The 22,288-nt window shown below is 43.1% G+C and overlaps 1 protein-coding gene across 1 annotated transcript; it reads right to left on the minus strand.

The window, feature by feature from the left end:
• Nucleotides 1-131: 131 nt before the first annotated feature.
• EI24 (EI24 autophagy associated transmembrane protein) lies at nt 132-21,524 on the minus strand. Its single transcript, XM_063436759.1, has 11 exons — nt 21,404-21,524; nt 17,231-17,351; nt 10,963-11,108; nt 9,968-10,028; nt 8,598-8,664; nt 5,281-5,405; nt 5,045-5,164; nt 4,803-4,914; nt 4,118-4,229; nt 2,145-2,219; nt 132-1,190 (listed from the first exon to the last, which is right to left on the minus strand). The coding sequence occupies exons 2-11, from the start codon at nt 17,270-17,272 to the stop codon at nt 1,028-1,030; spliced, it is 1,023 nt and encodes a 340-aa protein (XP_063292829.1). The 5' UTR covers nt 17,273-17,351; nt 21,404-21,524; the 3' UTR covers nt 132-1,027.
• Between the last annotated feature and the right edge of the window lie 764 nt (nt 21,525-22,288).

Raw genomic sequence — 22,288 nt, forward strand, 5'->3', positions numbered from 1 at the left:
ATACACACACACAAACAGAATCATCCCATTATCTACACGCTATAGAAAATACCATTCATGGGGAAGCGCTCCCCTGCCCCCCACAGATTTTTAGTTGGGATTACCAATCAGGCAAAAAATAAATACAAATATTTTTCAGATTAAAACATTTTTTTTGTCACAAACTCATTTTTACATACACACACAACCAACATACATTTTAAAAACAGTAATTAACCCCATCTATTCCTGAGCACTGTAGCTTGGTATGTAATATTTTGCCTTCACTCCCTGTAGCCAAATGGGTTTAAAAAAAAATAACCTAAAACGATGTGAGCAAACTGGAATTAAAGTAGAATTTGAGGAGTCAGGAGAAATAAATTACCTATACCCCAAATCTTACACAATCATGAACAATCAGTAACATCCCCATCATATTAAAACCACGATTTACCAAGATGACTGCAAACAGGCTAGAGAATGCTGCTTACAAGGAGTAGCCGATGCTTCAGTTTGCTGTAAATTCTCCAATCATCATTTCATTTAATTATTATTTTTAATTAAAATGGAGAATTCCAGATTAAGAAACGGTAGTAATGTAATTGGGCAGATGCTGATCATAGTAATTCTCACTCTTCCCTTTACCTTGCAATCTTTACACAGTGTGCCATTTAGAGTAGTTTCTGGTTAAAGGAACACCCCCGTCCCCTTGCTGAAACGCTATAAGGGTTAAATATAATTTTTTTTTAGTTATTTTCATTTGAGTGTTCCTTTAAACATGTATTGGACCTGCTTTATTGGGGTAATCATGGGATGGAATTAAGATACCGTTACGGAAAGAGCAGAGGGGAGGGAACCCACATGGCAGTCACTATGCCCAATACATGGTGGAGAATCTGGTTTAGGTCTGCTGGAGCCAGATCCAGCCTCTCCTCTTCCAAAGTGCATGATTCGGGTAAAATAAAGTCTAACAAACAGCTGACGCCATTACATGATGATAGTAAAAGCACGGCACGTGGAGTGAGGGAAAGACTGCTTTGGCTGTGACTCAGTGCCCCAAAGTGCCCCTCTGTTTGGCAGGTGAAGATTTTGGGCTTGGCTGCTTCTCGGGGCCGGTGGAGCCAGTTAGCGTGGATTGAAGGTAAACCGTCTTGTGAAAGAGTCCGTTGCTGAGAAAGACCACCAAGGAGAAAAGGCGCAGCTGGAAAGGACTGCAAAAAAAAAGGAAAAAAAGAATTTAGTTACATGAATCTCCCCGTAAACAACTATTTATCAGGAATAAAGCAAGATGTCAGCTGCTACTACTGGCCTGGCTTTCTAAACTTCGAGATCTCATACATTACTGTTTAATGAATGGCTTGAAACAGGCAAAGCAAGGCTAGTCATTTCTTTCTTCATTTGGACAGGATGCTCAACTCTCTTTTGTAAGATTTTTTTTAAATAAATCACAAGAAGCAGCAGCTTTTGCAGCAGTTCTGACGTTATGAAATATTTGTAATTTCAGTGAGCTCCAGGAGTGCTGATCCCAACAGATTTATGATCACAAGATGTCCCAACGAAACCGAAAATGATCAATAACCCTTTCCTTTCCTCTTCAACACAAACTGAAACATGAGCACACAGAGCCCCCCCTGTCCTTAAACTTCTAACAGGAGTTCAAACAGTGCAGGGATCAGCAACACTCAATCAGCCAAACCCAGGATCCAACCCCGCTCAGACCATCTTACAGGTAAGTGTCCTTAGGCATGACACCCAACAATACATATCCACCTACCTCAGATACTCAGATTGTTTTCTATAATTGTAAAGCGCTGTGGAATATGTTTGTGATAGATTTATATCTCAAGGTAACGGGTGGATTGAAATCGTCCATGATGTTAGATGCTTCTCTTTCCACTCATAAAGACTAATTTAATAAATATTTTGTATTCTCAGCCACTTGTATAAATGGTGTCTACAGGGAAAAGCCTAAGAGATTATTTAGGCCAGGTATTTAGGGGGGTTTTCTACAAAGCCCCCACCCCCCATCTCCCCGTGTGGGTTGAAAAAGGACAAATCCGATGTAGACAAGTGATGGGAATGTAGAGGGCCTCCACGTAAAAAATGGGAGGTTAATTGAATAGGGTACAACTATACACGGAATAAAAGGGATTTTTGATACTTACTAGGCTTTCCCAGGAGTCTTTGCTTCATTAGCACTGATAATAAACAGCGGGAAAAGAATAGAGAATAAGCAGCCACTGTAAAGAAACATAAAAATCCATTAGCACAGTCAGCAAAATATACATTTTCTTAATTTATTTGAGAAACTGTTACTTTTCTCTAATTTACTGCACTGAACGAAACATTACAAATCACCTACAATTTGTGTTAATATTTCCATGAGATGCCCCAATTTATTTTCGATTTGTATTAAAGATTTAGCAAATTAAATCATAATCCAGTTCAGACAAGGCACAGCCAGGGCACACACTGGTTGTTTCATTTCTCCTACTCTCTGTCTGCTCTCTCTATGCGGACTGCCAGGTGCAATGGGCGGAGCTTATAACAATGATTGACAGAGAGCTAAGATAGAGGCGCCCAGTGACAGGATAAAGAAGGGTGGATTACCACTTTTTTTTTTTTTTTTTTAAGTTTTCGCCTCACAAATAGACATTTATTAAATAAAATAATAATTTAAATCCTAAAAAATGAGACACTTCCCCTTTAGCAATGAACATTTGGGGGTGAATGCAGCATTAGCAGTGATTAGAGTCAGGGTCTCAGTGTGACACATGGATCAGTTTTTTTGGGGGAAATCTTTATTAACATTAAGTTTCACTAAAACGAAAATAATCTAAATACATACAAACATTATTAGATTTTCTCACCCAGATTTTATTTTATGTGATCAATAAACAATTCATGCAAACATTCTAGGAAAAGGAAAAAAATAAATAAATAAAAAGACAAAATATTTTCTTCTTTAACAGGAGGAAAACATAGCCCCTAACCTCCGAATAAAAGTGTGTATGCTTTTAAAGATACAGCGTTACCCATAGAGGATGCCAGAGATGCGACACATAGCAAATTACTTGTTTTTATATGGATTTGATACCAGGGAACATTTTATATGAGAAACTAGAAGTCTGATATGAGTAGACAGCGCCATCATGTGGTTAAAAAGAAATTGGATTCTCCTTTGTGGTCTGGACCGTGCCTGAGCTGTACAATATAGATATCAATACATGAAGGTTTCTATCTGAGCTGGCTTGCTGGTAGCAGAGCATTATCTATTCGGCAGGGATACTCTAATACTCCAGTAACAGGCTCTTCACTACAGACACAATGTAATCTGAATCCGTATCTAGTGTTGACTGGAAGGGGAAATCTTGCTTGTTTTCAGTTGTTTTAAAACATCACTAATGCTGCTGTCGGAGAATAAAGTCGATACAGATCACAATTTATTAACTTTTGTCTAAAACACTTTGTGGAAAGTATCAAAGCGGAGACGTCATTGCTAAGATACCCAAGCTGACAGCCAACCAAGAATTAGTTATAGTTTGTGCGACTTATGTTTTTTTTTTTTTTTTAAATATCTCTGTTTTTTTCCCCCCGTTTACATGGACACATTTAAATGACATTAACCCTTGCATCGCTGCGTATGCGTGTTTGTGATATTGGCAAAGAAATGCCTGAGGATGCATGCATCTGCACAACATTTCTCTCGAGACAAACCAATGACTGTACCGGAGACATAACAGGGGATTGAGACGTCACCCTAAACACAAAAGTTCACAAGTGTCCCGCTTTAAAGTTTTTACGTCATCCTAAAAATCGAAACTGTTTCAGCTACAATCTGCACACTATGTGACGCAGCACTGCGAATTCCCCAGCATGCAGCATGCTGTGCACTCTTAATAAATGGAAGAAAATGAAGGCAAGTAACACAAGAAAAAAAGATTACATTGTAATTTGTGGTTCGACTTTTATAATTTTTTATCCGGCATTAAAACACAATCTCCTTAATTGGGCAGGTGAAAAGTCACTCGCCAGCGTCTAACATTAATTCATAATAAAAAATAAAAAAAAACAATTAAAAAGCAAATCTAAAACAGGCATTAAACAGATGGCTCCTGATGTAGAATTCAGAGATTACCTGATGATATAGGATGACTGCATGGCAGTAAGGGAAGCCAGGGGTAACCCAAATCCAAAATAATAGGGCCAGTTCCGTTCAATGTTTGATAAACGCTGATGCATTTCAATTCCTGGTGGTGTAATAAAAGATTATTAATGGGATATACAACCTCTGTTTCAGCTTAGCCTGAAAAACAAAACCCACCAACAGCTTCACCTTTCATTTAAAATTCCCAGAAATAAACTGTAAACATTTTAAAAATAGACCCTGCTGCATCAAAGAAAAAAAATAAAAGAAACCCAACAAACAGTGCAAATATTTCCAGACACTGCAGCTGGAGAACTAATCACTGAGCTATCAGCTGGTACACAACAATGAGTACTCCCACTTTAAATATTCATCCAGGGTCTGCGTACAAGCACACTCTAGGTGTCTTATCAAATTCCCTCAAAAAGTCACATGCAGATGGATTTTTCATTGGGTGTCAAATGCTGGGCAATTCTTTTGACTAAAAGCTTACATGTAAAGGTATTATTTCTATCCTGTCTGCAGTGTGGCTTACTACATGGGATCTACATTGCAATCACCCTGGATCAATGGAAATTGTGATCAGAACAGACAGCTCTTCACATAGAAAATGATATTTGAGAATAATTTCCCATCTGAATACAGTGTCTCCCAAGGTTACTAAATGTTTACTAACCTTTATTGAACCATCGATACTCAAAACAGTAGAGGGAATAGAGGAGGGACATGTGAAGCAGACTGATCAGCTGTCCGATAATATCAATAGGGAACAGACTGACAAACATCCCCTGCCAATACGAGAACAGACTGTTACACTATAACACTAATATATAATAAAATAATATATCCATAGAAAATAACAGATGCTAAATTATCTGCAGCAGTGAATTAGAATTTTCTTATTAAAGCCCGCTTTACCTGGATTAGAAAGAGCGCTTGCAGTAGAAGGTTAAACAGCATGTCTGCAATGATTTTACTGACACTGGGAAATGCCTGGGCTTTCCTTCCGGAAAATTCAAAGGCCAAATCTGCGATATCCTACAGGGAAAGAAAGAAGAAAGAAAGTTCTCATGTTTTGAAATGGGAGCACAGTACTGGCACACTGTGTTTTAACATGGATTTCCAATCTGACCCCATAACATAGCAGAACATACCTGAAACCAGATGGCATTAACCACTTTACTAAGCACAAAGAGCGGAAGAACCCAGAGAGCACTGAACACAGACATCAGGATAAACTCCAGCCATGACCACACATCCCCGTGTAAGGAAGGGTCTCCTGTAAACACAAGTTGGAGAGTCAGGAGCTGAGTACACACCACGTGACCCAAATCAAATCTGATAATGGCGGCAATGTAAGAATTAGGATGAGGTACATTGAAAATGTATGTGCATGTTTCTGGCGGTAGGAGCCAGCCCGCGCATGTTTCTGGCGGTAGGAGCCAGCCCGCGCATGTTTCTGGCGGTAGGAGCCAGCCTGCGCATGTTTCTGGCGGTAGGAGACAGCCTGCGCATGTTTCTGGCGGTAGGAGACAGCCCGCGCATGTTTCTGGCGGTAGGAGCCAGCCTGCGCATGTTTCTGGCGGTAGGAGCCAGCCCGCGCATGTTTCTGGCGGTAGGAGCCAGCCTGCGCATGTTTCTGGCGGTAGGAGCCAGCCTGCGCATGTTTCTGGCGGTAGGAGCCAGCCCGCGCATGTTTCTGGTGGTAGGAGCCAGCCTGCGCATGTTTCTGGCGGTAGGAGACAGCCTGCGCATGTTTCTGGCGGTAGGAGACAGCCTGCGCATGTTTCTGGCGGTAGGAGACAGCCCGCGCATGTTTCTGGCGGTAGGAGCCAGCCTGCGCATGTTTCTGGCGGTAGGAGCCAGCCTGCGCATGTTTCTGGCGGTAGGAGCCAGCCTGCGCATGTTTCTGGCGGTAGGAGCCAGCCTGCGCATGTTTCTGGCGGTAGGAGCCAGCCCGCGCATGTTTCTGGCGGTAGGAGCCAGCCTGCGCATGTTTCTGGCGGTAGGAGACAGCCTGCGCATGTTTCTGGCGGTAGGAGACAGCCTGCGCATGTTTCTGGCGGTAGGAGACAGCCCGCGCATGTTTCTGGCGGTAGGAGACAGCCCGCGCATGTTTCTGGCGGTAGGAGCCAGCCTGCGCATATTTCTGGCGGTAGGAGCCTGCCTGCGCATGTTTCTGGCGGTAGGAGCCTGCCTGCGCATGTTTCTGGCGGTAGGAGCCAGCCTGCGCATGTTTCTGGCGGTAGGAGCCAGCCTGCGCATGTTTCTGGCGGTAGGAGCCAGCCTGCGCATGTTTCTGGCGGTAGGAGCCAGCCCGCGCATGTTTCTGGCGGTAGGAGCCAGCCCGCGCATGTTTCTGGCAGTAGGAGCCAGCCCGCGCATGTTTCTGGCGGTAGGAGCCAGCCTGCGCATGTTTCTGGCGGTAGGAGCCAGCCTGCGCATGTTTCTGGCGGTAGGAGCCAGCCTGCGCATGTTTCTGGCGGTAGGAGCCAGCCTGCGCATGTTTCTGGCGGTAGGAGCCAGCCTGCGCATGTTTCTGGCGGTAGGAGCCAGCCTGCGCATGTTTCTGGCGGTAGGAGCCTGCCTGCGCATGTTTCTGGCGGTAGGAGCCAGCCTGCGCATGTTTCTGGCGGTAGGAGCCAGCCTGCGCATGTTTCTGGCGGTAGGAGCCAGCCTGCGCATGTTTCTGGCGGTAGGAGCCAGCCTGCGCATGTTTCTGGCGGTAGGAGCCAGCCTGCGCATGTTTCTGGCGGTAGGAGCCAGCCTGCGCATGTTTCTGGCGGTAGGAGCCAGCCTGCGCATGTTTCTGGCGGTAGGAGCCTGCCTGCGCATGTTTCTGGCGGTAGGAGCCAGCCTGCGCATGTTTCTGGCGGTAGGAGCCAGCCTGCGCATGTTTCTGGCGGTAGGAGCCAGCCTGCGCATGTTTCTGGCGGTAGGAGCCAGCCTGCGCATGTTTCTGGCGGTAGGAGCCTGCCTGCGCATGTTTCTGGCGGTACGAGCCTGCCTGCGCATGTTTCTGGCGGTAGGAGCCTGCCTGCGCATGTTTTTGGCGGTAGGAGCCAGCCTGCGCATGTTTCTGGCGGTAGGAGCCAGTCCGCGCATGTTTCTAGCAGTAGGAGCCAGCCTGCGCATGTTTCTGGCGGTAGGAGCCAGCCTGCGCATGTTTCTGGCGGTAGGAGCCAGTCCGCGCATGTTTCTAGCAGTAGGAGCCAGCCTGCGCATGTTTCTGGCGGTAGGAGCCAGTCCGTGCATGTTTCTAGCAGTAGGAGCCTGCCTGCGCATGTTTCTGGCGGTAGGAGCCAGCCTGCGCATGTTTCTGGCGGTAGGAGCCAGCCCGCGCATGTTTCTAGCGGTAGGAGCCAGCCCGCGCATGTTTCTAGCAGTAGGAGCCAGCCCGCGCATGTTTCTGGCGGTAGGAGCCAGCCCGCGCATGTTTCTGGCGGTAGGAGCCAGTCCGTGCATGTTTCTAGCAGTAGGAGCCAGCCCGCGCATGTTTCTAGCAGTAGGAGCCAGCCCGCGCATGTTTCTAGCAGTAGGAGCCAGCCCGCGCATGTTTCTGGCGGTAGGAGCCAGTCCGTGCATGTTTCTGGCGGTAGGAGCCAGCCTGCGCATGTTTCTGGCGGTAGGAGCCAGCCTGCGCATGTTTCTGGCGGTAGGAGCCAGTCTGCGCATATTTCTGGCGGTAGGAGCCTGCCTGCGCATGTTTCTGGCGGTAGGAGCCAGTCCGTGCATGTTTCTAGCAGTAGGAGCCAGCCTGTGCATGTTTCTGGCGGTAGGAGCCAGCCTGCGCATGTTTCTGGCGGTAGGAGCCAGCCTGCGCATGTTTCTGGCGGTAGGAGCCAGTCTGCGCATATTTCTGGCGGTAGGAGCCTGCCTGCGCATGTTTCTGGCGGTAGGAGCCAGTCCGTGCATGTTTCTAGCAGTAGGAGCCAGCCTGTGCATGTTTCTGGCGGTAGGAGCCAGCCTGCGCATGTTTCTGGCGGTAGGAGCCAGCCTGCGCATGTTTCTGGCGGTAGGAGCCAGCCTGCGCATGTTTCTAACGGTAGGAGCCAGCCTGCGCATGTTTCTAGCAGTAGGAGCCAGCCTGCGCATGTTTCTGGCGGTAGGAGCCAGCCTGCGCATGTTTCTAGCAGTAGGAGCCAGCCTGCGCATGTTTCTGGCGGTAGGAGCCAGTCCGTGCATGTTTCTGGCAGTAGGAGCCAGCCCGCGCATGTTTCTGGCGGTAGGAGCCAGCCTGCGCATGTTTCTGGCAGTAGGAGCCAGCCTGCGCATGTTTCTGGCGGTAGGAGCCAGTCCGTGCATGTTTCTGGCAGTAGGAGCCAGCCCACACATGTTTCTGTCTTACCAGATAAGGTTATTTGTGACATGTAGTTGTGCCTCATTACCCACAGCATTCCTGAATGCAAAAGTAAATCAATATTTTGCAGTTGATCAAATTAGTGCAAACAAGGTTAGTAGCCAAACTCACCAATTATCCAGGCTGTAAAGGTTTGGAGAAGAGGGATGATCATCCGATAAAACAAGAAGAGACTAAGCTAAGAAAACAAATTGTTTAAATAAATAAAAATAATTTATACATTTTTAAACTGAGAAATCCTATTGACAGAGATAAATGAAAACCTAGTATTGAGATAAGATTAATTACATTAAAAGTAAAAAAGAAACAATCCCTTATATACCACCCAAGCATATTGAGCGATATGGAGCCTGATGACTGGCACAATATGTGTTACTTGAGTGTGTTTTAGGGCAGACTCCTTCCCCCACGTGGCACCACCCAGAAGTGAATAAAGAGAGTGATTTAAACCAACACACCTCTTCAGTCTCATATCTACAGAAACATTACATGTGCCCTTTCAGGAGGATCCAGAAAGTGGACTCATACAGTAGTTCAGACGAGGTGGAATCAGAGGCACAAAGGAGGAGTCAGGGGGAACACAGGGGTTCAGAGAAGGGTAAGGGATCAGGGTCACTGGGGAATTCAGCAGCAGAGAGAAGAGGGGGTACTGATAGGGAGATTCAGCAGCAGAGATAAGAGGGGTATAGATAGGGAGATTCAGCAGCAGAGAGAAGAGGGTTTACAGATAGAGTAATTCAGCAGCACAGATAGGAGAATTACGCTGTAGAGAGAGGGGGGGGTACAGATAGGGGAACTCAGCAGCAGAGAGAAGAGAGGGCACAGATAAAACGGGGTACAAATAGGGCAATTCAGGAGCAGGGAGAAGAGGGGACACGGGAATGCAGCAGCACAGAGAGAAGAGAGGGTACAGATACGAGAATTTAGCAGCACAGAGAGAGAGGAGGAATCCAGCAACCGTGAGAAAGGCAGGTACAGAAAGGGGAATTAAGCAACTGGGAGAATAGGAATTCAGCAGCAGAGAGAAAAGAGGGCACAGACAGAGGAATTCAGCAGCAGAGAGAAGAGGTGGTACAGATATGGAATTTCAGCAGCAGAGAGAAGAGGGGCACAGACAGAGGAACTCAGTAGCACAGATAAAGGAACTCAGCAGCAGAACATATATAAGAGAATATTGGAACAGATATATGAAGCCCATGTTACACTAACTCTATAGGAATATATACTTGCAGAAGGGGCTCTCTCATCCATCTGTATCTTTTTGGATCTGCCAAATTAAGCCATGTTACCTAGAACTCCACATTTCATAAATAAATGACAATTATACTAGCTTGTGTTTTGGAGGAACACAATATTAATATTTTATTCAAGTCAATTTTAAGGATTTTTATGATGCTTAATGAAGGAGTTTGACAAAATGCTATCTATTTTTGCATTTGAACAACCTCTGTTGAAACATCAGAGACAGATTATTTCCATACCCAGAAAACGCCACCATTCCACGCACAACAGTGAAAGATTCTGGTCATGATACGAGGTTCACTGAAATAGATGATAGAAAATAAAGGAAAATAACTTTAATATAAATATTCTCCTTCATGATTAACTATACGAGTTACAGTGGCTTCAAAAATAATATTCAACCTGAAAGCTGATGTGACAACAGCCCAGTGAACAAGAGGTCAGTGCCCCCTCCATCTAATCACAGCATGGATTGGCTGACACCAGGGGTCAATCACAGCATGGACTGGCTGGAAGGAGGGGGAAAGGAGGCATTGACTCCTCGTGTCAATCACAGCATGGACTGGCTGACACAAGAGGTCAGTTCCTCGCTCCCTCCAATCACAGCACAGCACAGGCTGGCTGACACAAGAGGTCAATGCCCCGTTCCCTCCAATCACAGCACAGACTGGCTGACAGGAGAGGTCAGTGCCCCCCCTCCATCCAATCACAGCATGGACTGGCTGACACAAGAGGTCAGTTCCCCGCTCCCTCCAATCACAGCACAGCACAGGCTGGCTGACACAAGAGGTCAATGCCCCGTTCCCTCCAATCACAGCACAGACTGGCTGACAGGAGAGGTCAGTGCCCCCCTCCATCTAATCACAGCATGGATTGGCTGACACGAGGGGTCAATGCCTTCTTTCCTCCTTCATCACAGAATGGACTGGCTAGAAGGAGGGGGAAAGGAGGCATTGACTCCTCGTGTCAATCACAGCATGGACTGGCTGACAAGCGGTCAATGCCCCGTTCCCTCCAATCACAGCATAGACTGGCTGACACCAGAGGTCAGTGCCCCCCTCCCTCCAATCACAGCATAGACTGTCTGACACCAGAGGTCGTGCCCCTATTGCACTCTGTGTCCAGCTCAGCATGTTACAGGTTTGGCAGGGCACAGATCATACAATCTGGATTGATAATTTAGATCTCGCTGTTATGTACAGACAGCATAATACAGACAATAAGGTTGACTCACTTGTCCGTCTTCTTTTCCTCAGTCTGAGCCCTCCGCTGTGCGAGAGCACTGCTAGCGCGTCGCTTTCTCTGCTCCTCCCTTTTCTGCTGGATCCGAGCATCGAGCTTCGAGATCATGCAGATTCCCCAAATGGAATCTTTGATGCCCTGGAAAAATAATTAAAGTCTGAAATGATGAAATATTCCTCTGCAAAACTCTGTGTCTTCTTTAAGAATTAGCAACTAAATGGCCCTTAACTGCAAAACAATCAGCGGCTTCCAGCTGAAAGTAAGCACAACTATTAAAGTGAAAGCGTTAGATTAGAACACAGCTGGGAATAGCTATCTGGAACTTGTAGAGCCATAGCAGTGATGGACAAAGTCACTTTAAACATTAAACATTCGAGCAGCTGCTCACTCTATGTTGTGTTTAAATAAATAGTTTTTTTTCCTGATATTTTAAAGGCACACTATGCGCAAACATATATACCTTACCCTGAAGTGTTAAAACCACTATCTAGCCCCCCTCCCCCATCACCCCAAATATAGCAAAATCTTTTAAGTTTACTCCAGTCTGCTGCTGCTGGCTCTGCCCTTGATCTGCCTGCTTGACTAACATCATCAGAAGTGTTATTCAAAGCCAATCACAATGCTTTCCAATAGGAAAGCATTGAATTGTCTGAGACTGTCAAGGCAGATCAGGAGAAGAGCCAGCACAAGCCAAACGCCACCCTGTCCAATCAGCATCTCCTTATAGAGATCGTTGAATTAATGCTTCTCTATGAGGAAAGTTTAGTATCTGCATGCAGAGGATGGAGAGACTGAATGTCAGTCACACTGTACAGCACTGCCCCAGGAAGCACCTCTAGAAGCCATGTGAGGAGTGGCCAGTGGAGGTATCCGTAGGCTGTAATGTAAACACTGCATTTTCTCTGAAAAAGGGAATGATTATACTCACCAGAACAAATACAATAAGCTGTAGTTGTTCCGGTGACTATAGTGTCCCTTTAATGGCAGATTTCAGGAGGCTTGCTTTGAAAGTCACATGGAAGGGGATAGATAGATTTATTTATTTTTAAGCATCAATCTTTTCCCAAGATTTAAAAAGACAGAAAATTAGCAAATTAAGTAAAGGAAGCATGCTGGGAAATGTGAATAAAAAGGATAATATAGGCATCAAAACAAGTTTAGCTTAATTAAAGGACCACTATAGTGCCAGGAAAACAAACTCGTTTTCCTGTAACTCGTTTTCCTGCCCTCACCCTCAGGGTCCCACTCCCGTGGCGCTGAAGGGGAAGGGAGGGGTTAATCACTTACCTTTTTTCCAGCGCCGGGCTCCCTCGGCGCTGGGACTTTCCTCCCTCTTCTGACGTCACCTGCTGAATGCGCATGGGCAGCAAAAGCCGCGCGCGCATTCAGCCAGTCCATAGGAAAGGATTCTCAATGCTTTCCTATGGACGCTGACATCTTCTCACTGTGAAAATCACAGTGAGAAGCGCGGAAGGGCCTCTAGCGGCTGTCAAGACAGCCACTAGAGGCTGGATTAACCCATAGGTAAACATAGCAGTTTCTCTTCATTAAGCTGAAGTGGTCTGGGTGCCTATAGTGGTCCTTTAAGCAGTTTTTGTGTATAGATCATGCCTCTGCAGTCTCATTGTTCAATTCTCTGCCATTTAGGAGATAAATTACTTTTATTTCTGTTTGTGCTGCCCTAGCCATACCTTCCCTGGTTGTGACCGATACAGCCTGCATGAAAAAAAGGTTTAATTTTCAATCAGATTTTAACTTACTTTAAAAGTTGATATCTCCTGCTCTGTGAATTGAACTGTAATCACATACAGGATTACCCTTGCAGGGTTTAGGAGGCCACAATCATAGCAGGAATAAAGCAATTTTAAATTAAACATACTGTGCAGTTAGGGAAGTATAAACATTAAATCTCTTTTTACAGAAAGTGTTTAGAAAGTCTGTGTAAGTCACATACAGGGAGGTGTGACTAGGAATGTATAAACAAAGTGACTTCACTCCTGAATGGCAGAGAATTGAGCAGTGAGACTGCAGGCGCATGATCTATACACCAAAACTGCTTCATTAAGCCAAGGCTGTTGTGGTGACTCTAGTGTCCCTTTAAAAAAAAAGCCAAAATGTTACCCCAAATCTCTTTTTTCTTATGATTAGAGGCAGTGCATGACAAAAGGGATTTATCTAAACTGGAGTGGAAAAAAGCAGGCATACCCAAAATAAAAATGAACAAGACGCTTCCCCTCTCAACTCCTTCCTTGGCACTATAAAAGTGCCTCTCTACTAAATAATACCCAGTAAATACAAAAGCTGGATAACTGCAAAAGTAATGTGTTAAATTGGGGGGGGGGGGGGGGGGAACGGTAAGTAAAATGTATACTTTTCCCACCAGATTAGAGGCAGTGCGCAACAACAGGGATCAACAAGCAATCTGTAAAGGCTTGCGTCTTCAGTGGCCTGTATGTCTAACTGTTAACGCTTAGTAAAAGTGTGGAGTGAAGACCAAATTGCTGCAGAACAAATTTGCGAAAGAGTAGCCAAAGTCTTAAAGGCCAAATATGTGGACAGTGCTCTCATGGAATGAGCCTTTATAGTTTGTAGAGGAGAAACCTGCGAGGAGATATAGGCTAATCAAATTGATTCTTTGATCCATCTAGCTAGTGAACTCTTTGATGCCATTGGACCTTTTCTTGCACCTTGAAACAGGACAAATAGCCTGTTTGATTTTCGAATAGGATAGGTTCTTTCCAAGTACTGCATCAATAAACACTTCATGTCAAGGCTGTGAAACTTTTCTTCTATTGCATTAGAAGGATTTCCGTAAAATGTGGGAAGAAAAATCTCTTGGTTGAAGTTGGTGATGAGCAGACTTTAGGAATAAAGGATGGATCAAGCTTCAGTACCATTTTGTCTTATGGAATATCAGGAATGGAGGATTAGAATTCAATGCTTGAAGTCCACTAAGACGCCAAGTTTCTAAAGGAGAAGAAACTAAGGGCAGATATTTGAACCTTGAGCGTGGCTAGGCAAAACCCTTTAGCAAAGCCTAGTTGTAGAAACCGGAGGGTGTTCAGAATGGATGCGGTCAAAGGGTCTTCCCGGATCATGAAACACCAAGCACAGACTATTTTCCAAATACGAGAACAATGAATGTAGAATCTTTTTTCGCAGACTTAAGAATCTTAATATCTTCTAGAGACAGCCCTTAAGGTTTCAAGATTTGGCATTCAGTAACCAGGCAGTGAGGTTAAATCTCTGAAGAGGAACCATGGAGTGTTCTAGCATGTCTACCGACAGTGGAATTTTCCAATATTCTCTGGTGGGGATGTTTAGGAGCATCAAGAATCAGGTTCTTCTGGGGCCACCAAGGAAGAAATGCAATGGTTTTTGCTTTTTCTGTAAAGATCTTCTGTAGGATACATGGAATGAGAATTACTGGCATAAAAATTTATGCTAGGGAGGAGTTCCATGGAACTGAAGGGTCTAAAGGGTTGAAGGAGGCAACCCTGTCTGTTTTCCTGTTGGTTCTTGTAGCCATCAGGCCTATCAGAAGAGAACCAAATTTTTTTTCTGGATAATTTGAGTTGAAAGAGACCAGTCTGCATGCTTTAGATGATCGCAATTAGAAGTAGGGTGCTAGGGTGCTGAATTCTCCTTTTATGTGGGAAGCAGAGATCGGGTAAATATGCATTTCAGACCAGATCATAATCTGTGAACACGTTTTTTCCAGACAAAAATTCCTTGTACCTCCTGGTTTGTTTATGTACATCAGTGCTTTAGAATTGCCTGACCTGATTTAAACATGATGATTCAGGATCTGCGACCTGAACGCTAGTAGTCAGTCATATTGCCTTTAGTTGCTTGAAGTTTGGTTATCTTTTCGCATCCTGTAAATTCCAACTTCATTGCTTTTTTTTTTTCTCTAGATGCACATCCCAGCCCTGACTCGAGGCATCTGCTGTGAGAATTAAAATAAATAAATAAATGTAAAAAAAAAACAAAAAAACTTTGTCCGAAAGGAAAGACCTGCCTGAAGAAAAATAGACGTTGTAAACCACTGCTTACTTCTGAGAGTGCAACTGTTCCGTTTCATTAAATGGATGTTTGCCTGTTCTAAAAAGTTAGAATATTCTCTTGGAGTGGCCTAATTCTTGACTGTGCCTAACTGAGTGCTGGGACAGATGCTGTAAACAGGCCCAGCAGACACATGGCCTCTCTTTTGGAGCACTTTTTGATTTTCTGAGCCTTGGCCACCATAGTACCTGCAATCAGGGCAGATGTTGAGGAGAGAAAACGCTTTAAGGAAGAGATAAAACATTTTCACAATGGGCAAAGTAGTCTTCTTTCCTAATTGGGCTATTGAAATGTGTACTACAGGTAGATCCTCCAATTCACACTCTGGTTCCTTTAGAAAAGGTTGTTTCAAAGTGTTTAGATATAAATGGCTTTTTAGCTGGATATTTCCATTCCCTCAAAATTTATTATTTTAAATAGGAAGGATTAACTTGTTAATTTTCCATTAGCACTGCACTTCTTTAAGAATCTTGTTAATGCATTCTTCTTCAAAAGAACACTCTTCATCAGAGGATTCATTGGAATTATCCTCAGAAGTTTTCTAAAGGGAGAAATCTGAACTTGAATCAGAATATTCCCACATTCTACGCCTTTTCCTTAATAGTCGGTTAAGAACTAACAGATCCTTGAGCGCACCAAATAGCTGCAGATATTTTTTCTAAAAAAGTTCTGTTGTAAGTTCTGCTGGAACTAGCTTAAAAATTAGGAGATTTCTGACTTTTTTGATTCTTCTGATCAAACTGCACAGATATGCCTTTTATATCCATCTGGCACAGGTTGCACACATGAAGCACAGATTAACCCCTTAAGGACCAAACCTCTGGAATACAAGGGAATCATGACATGTCACACGTCATGTGTCCTTAAGGGGTTAAATGTTTGGATTTGGAAGTGCATTTTCCTTTCTCAGTAGATCTCTTCATGGACTCCGGATTACACATACTTAACAAGGAAAATTGAGAAGAAAAAAAAAAATGTAATACTGAACTAGGGCAAAATTAGGCTAGAAACCATAAGGTAAAAACAAAATGTCTTACCACAATGGATCAAAGTGTGCTTGAGGGCAGATGAGAACACACTTGCGACAGAGATTGAGTGCAACCGACAAACAGGTAGTGGCTGTTGGGCTAAATATCCTCCCATGTCCTAGACTTTCAAAATCTGTAAAAATTTAAAATTTTGACTCCTGAATTGATTGAAATCGCATTGCACAATGCACGCCGTGATTTATCGCTGGAACGCATCGCAACCTGTGCAGAGGCCTTATCAGTCGGCGCTTCTGTGGCAGAACGAAGCAGAGCATCCCTGCTGCGGCTCATTCACCATGCTCCGTGAAAAAAAGAACCAAAAGGGGGTACGTCTGACTACCTATCCTGCTGAAGGCAAGCAAAGAACCAGGAATTCATTAATAAGGGGGCCCTATGTAGTGCCGAGGCAGGAGTTGGAGGATATTGTACATTTTTAGTATAGGTATGCCTGCTTTGTTCACCTCCAGATTACTGAAATCCCTGTTGTCGTGCGCTGTCTCTAATCTGGAGGGGAAAATATTTTTTTCCAGAAAACTACAGCATCATTTATACAGATAAAATAAATAATAATAATAAAGAGAAAAAAGGCTGTAAAAGTGTGAGAGGGTCATTTAGTGGCATCGAAGAAATACAGAGGGACAGCTGGTGTTCAGATGACCGAGGTAATTTTCAAACCACCCAAAACTGCATTTTGCTTCTTAAAAGGAAAACTACACAATACCAAGGTTATCGGAATTAAGTAGTTACAATGCCAACAGACAAATACGTTCCTAAAGCCGTTTTTGTGAATTGGGAGCTACCTGTGTCTGAGGCTTTCGACTCAAGTCTCGGAGATCAGCATAAGTATCACTGAATTCAACAATATGTTCATTAGCGGTTTAACCCATGAAGGTAAGCCACTGAGCTATTCTGATGAAGTTGTTATGGTGCCTGGAGTGTTCCATTAAAATAGCTCTGTTATATATTGCAAAAGCCTGGGGACTAGGGGTGCAGTGGTGGTGAGATATACTTACCTGATTCTGTCCCCCAAGGGCACCGCCATCTATCTTGCAGTGAGCGAGATAATTCCTCATTCCCACACAAATGGACTCCATGCACAATAATCTACAGCAATCTGTAGTATTTATGGTGCTTAAAATGCCCCTTTAATATACAGTGCTCACATACCCGCGTGAGGTCCTGTAGGAAGCTTTTCAAACTGTCTGCCATTTTACTGAACCTTCTGTCAGTAGAGTATCAGCTGCAACGAGAATCTCTCATAATGGAGCAAGGCAAGATGCAATGCGGTCTGAAAGAAAGACAAACAGGTCAGAATATACCAGCCCTGCCAGGGGTAGGCGTATACACAATATATAGTTTGTACCAGTAGTATATAAACCCAAACTGTACACATACACACACTGTATAAATACACGTAGAACAGACACACTGTATAAATATACATTATAAATTACACACAGTATATAGTTATTACAAGTGTTATATAAACACAGAGTACACAATATATATTAATCACACACATTATATAGTTTTCACGAGCAGGCTCAGGGAGCATGGAGGTGGACGCCGTGGGAATCATGGAGTCGGCAGGCTGAGGAAGCATGAGAGATAGCAGTAATCTTCCTGCTGCTCCTCTCTGCTCCCTCGCGCTGTATAGTGATGCCGGGTGCCGGAATATGACGTACCATATATACTCGAGTATAAGTCTAGTTTTTCCGCACATTTTTTGTGCTGAAAAACCCCCACTCGACTTATACTTGAGTTAATGTCTGTATTATGGCAACTTACATTGCCATAATACAGACCAGGACCGCCGGGCTCATTACAAGCCCGGCGGTCCTGTTGGGGGCTGGCAGGAAGCGTTTACTTACCTTTCTTGCAGCTCCCTTCTCCTGCGTTCTGGTCAGCTCCCTTGTAAATCTCACAAGAGCCGCGGCGTCAGAGCGTTGCCACGGGTTACCGTGGCAACGCGGCACGCAGACCGCGAGACTTACAGGGGAGCTGACCAGAACGCAGGAGAAGGGAGCTGACAGGAGCTGCAGGAAAGATAAGTAAACGCTTCCTGCCAGCCCCCCTCCTGCACATTACACACCACTGGACCACCATGGACAAAAAAAAAAGAAATGTGAATAAAAAAAAAAAATGTGAATAATAAAAAAAATTTAATAAAAAAATATAATATTAAAATAAAAAATTAGAATATTTAAATAAAAAAATTAAAAATAATAAAAATGCCCTCCCCACACACTACACACACACTCTGCATTATATATACACACACACTCATACAAACACACACTCTGCATTCACACAAACACACAGTGTTTATATAATGCAGAGTGTGTGTGTGTTTGTATGAGTGTGTGTGTATATAATGCAGAGTGTGTGTTTGTATGAGTGTGTGTGTATATAATTATAAAAATCACAGAATTTCATAGCCCCAAGTTTTACCCTCGACTTATCCACGAGGCATAGCATATTTCACAATTGTTGGTCACAAAACTGCACTCGACTTATACATGAGATCGACTTATACACGAGTATATACGGTAATTCCAGCCACGGCATCACAAAAGAGAGCGTGAGGGAGCAGGGAGGAGCCGCAGGTAGATTACTGCTCCCTCGCATGCAGAATGAGAGAGCAGCCCTGCTGGACCACAGGGAAAGATCCACTCAACTCCCCCAAAGGTAGGGAGGCTGGGTGGATTAAAATACAAAAAATATTCAATTTGTGAGTGTGTGAGAAAATGTGTGTGTGTGTTTGTATGTGAATCTGTCAGTCTGTGTGTCAGAGTTTGTGTGTGTGTCTGTCTGAGTGTGTGTGTGTGTCTCTGTCTGCCAGAGAGTGTGTCAGTTTAGGTACCTGCCACCCTCTGATCAGAGAGAAAGGTGTTTTTACTCACCTTTTTTCCCACACCGTGACGGTTTCACAGATGCTTGTCCCACCTCAATCTTTATGATCCCTGCTAAGCCGATGCTTTTCCATAGGAAAGCATCGGGAGGATATTGCGCATGTTCTCTATGGGTAACATTCAGCACCTCTATGCAGAGCGTGGAGCACGGACACAGGACTCTCTCGTGGCCGTCTGCGTGACTGTTACTAGAAGTGTTACTTCTCACGATTCAATTCAACAGCAGATTTATTGGAAACAAGTGCAACGTTTGAGTTGAATCCTGAGTGCCTGGACCATACTTTTGTTCAAAACTGTTGAAGTGGGGACAGCCAACCCCAGGTTAGGCAGCACCTGGATCTCAAGAGTGCAGTATTCCTCCTCTTTTTCCAATAGAGGTGTTACTAGGCAGTAATGTAAACACTGCCTTTTCTCTGAAAATGTAGCGTTTATATTAAAAAGGCTACAGTGACAGGCTATAGGCACCAGAACAACTATGTTAATAAGTAGTTGTTCTTTAAGAATTGTATGTTTCTTGTTGTAAATTAAACTTTGCTAGTTTTTAAAAAGCTGACTTTTTTAGCTTGCTCCTAGAGTCCAAACAAATTACACACACAATGTTTATTGCACTATATTTTTCACACAAACTGTACATTACACACACTATCACACACACTGTATATTAGAAATACACTATATAATACACACTATACACTGTATATTACACACACTGTATATTAGAAATACACTATATATTACACACTATACACTGTATATTATACACTATATATAAGATACTATATATATTAGACACACTATACTCTGCACATTAGACACACACTATATATTATACACTATACACTGTATATTAGACACACTATACTCTGCATATTAGACACACACTATACTCTGCATTTTAGACACACACACACTATATATTACACACTATACTCTGCATATTAGACACTATTTATTACACACTATTTATTACACACTATTTATTACACACTATTTATTACACACTATACTCTGTATATTAGACACACACTATATATTACACACTATACTCTGTATATTAGACACACACTATATATTATACACTATACACTGTATATTAGACACACTATACTCTGCATATTAGACACACACTATACTCTGCATTTTAGACACACACACACTATATATTACACACTATACTCTGCATATTAGACACTATTTATTACACACTATTTATTACACACTATTTATTACACACTATTTATTACACACTATTTATTACACACTATTTATTACACACTATACTCTGTATATTAGACACACACTATATATTACACACTATACTCTGTATATTAGACACACACTATATATTATACACTATATATTACACACTATTTATTACACACTATACTCTGTATATTAGACACACACTATATATTACACACTATATATTACACACTATACACTGTATATTAGACACACACTATATACTGTATATTAGACACACACTATATATTACACACTATACTCTGTATATTAGACACACACTATATATTATACACTATACTCTGTATATTAGACACACACTATATATTATACACTATATATTATACACTATACTCTGTATATTAGACACACACTATATATTATACACTATACTCTGTATATTAGACACACACTATATATTATACACTATACTCTGTATATTAGACACACACTATATATTATACACTATATATTATACACTATACTCTGTATATTAGACACACACTATATATTATACACTATATATTATACACTATACTCTGTATATTAGACACACACTATATATTACACACTATATATTATACACTATACTCTGTATATTAGACACACACTATATATTATACACTATATATTATACACTATACTCTGTATATTAGACACACACTATATATTATACACTATACTCTGTATATTAGACACACACTATATATTATACACTATATATTATACACTATACTCTGTATATTAGACACACACTATATATTATACACTATACTCTGTATATTAGACACACACTATATATTATACACTATACACTGTATATTAGACACACTATACTCTGCATATTAGACACACACTATACTCTGCATTTTAGACACACACACACTATATATTATACACTATACTCTGTATATTAGACACACACTATATATTACACACTATATATTATACACTATACTCTGTATATTAGACACACACTATATATTATACACTATACTCTGTATATTAGACACACACTATATATTACACACTATATATTATACACTATACTCTGTATATTAGACACACACTATATATTACACACTATATATTATACACTATATATTACACACTATTTATTACACACTATTTATTACACACTATTTATTACACACTATACACTCAGTGCTGATGGAGCAGTTGTTACCAATCGTAGTGGTTATGGTTGTGGCCCCCGGGGGTCTCAGGCTCCAGGTTCCCCCTCAGATCTGGGGCCATTGGATCTAAACAACCTCAGTGAGCAGGTCAGAGCGGAGCATGCTGGGAGATAGGGCGGGGCTTGTAACTGGGCTTCATCGGAGTGGACTGCTGGTGCAATGCATGCCGGGAGTTGTAGTTTCTGTAACTGATTCTGGGAGTGTGTGCTGCAGAGCATACCTGGAGTGGTAGTTACTGGGGCTGTCGGTGCTCTGTGATCCTGGGAGTTGTAGTTACTGAGGCTGGCAGGTTCCTGTGATGCTGGGAGTTGTAGTTACTAAGGCTGGCAGGTTCCTGTGGTGGTGGGCGTTGTAGTTACTGAGGCTGGTATGGGCCTGTGATGCTGGGAGTTGTAGTTACTGAGGCTGGCATGGTCCTGTGATGCTGGGAGTTGTAGTTACTGAGACTGGTAGGGCCCTGGGATGATGGGAGTTGTAGTTACTGATGCTGGCAGGGCTCTGGGATGATGGGAGTTGTAGTTGCTGAGGCTGGCAGGTTCCTGTGATGCTGGGAGTTGTAGTTACTGATGCTGGCATGGACCTGTGATGATGGGAGTCGTATTTACTGATGCTGGCAGGGCCCTGGGATGAAGGGAGTTGTAGTTACTGATGCTGGCAGGGCCCTGGGATGATGGGAGTTGTAGTTGCTGAGACTGGCAGGGCCCTGGGATGATGGGAGTTGTAGTTACTGAGGCTGGCATGGACCTGTGATGTTGGGAGTTGTAGTTACTGAGGCTGGCAGGGCCCTGGGATGGTGGGAGTTGTAGTTACTGAGGCTGGTAGTGCCCTGGGATGCTGGGAGTTGTAGTTACTGAGGCTGGTATGACCTATAATGT

Source organism: Pelobates fuscus, chromosome 11, assembly GCF_036172605.1.
Source record: "Pelobates fuscus isolate aPelFus1 chromosome 11, aPelFus1.pri, whole genome shotgun sequence".
NCBI lineage: Eukaryota > Metazoa > Chordata > Amphibia > Anura > Pelobatidae > Pelobates > Pelobates fuscus.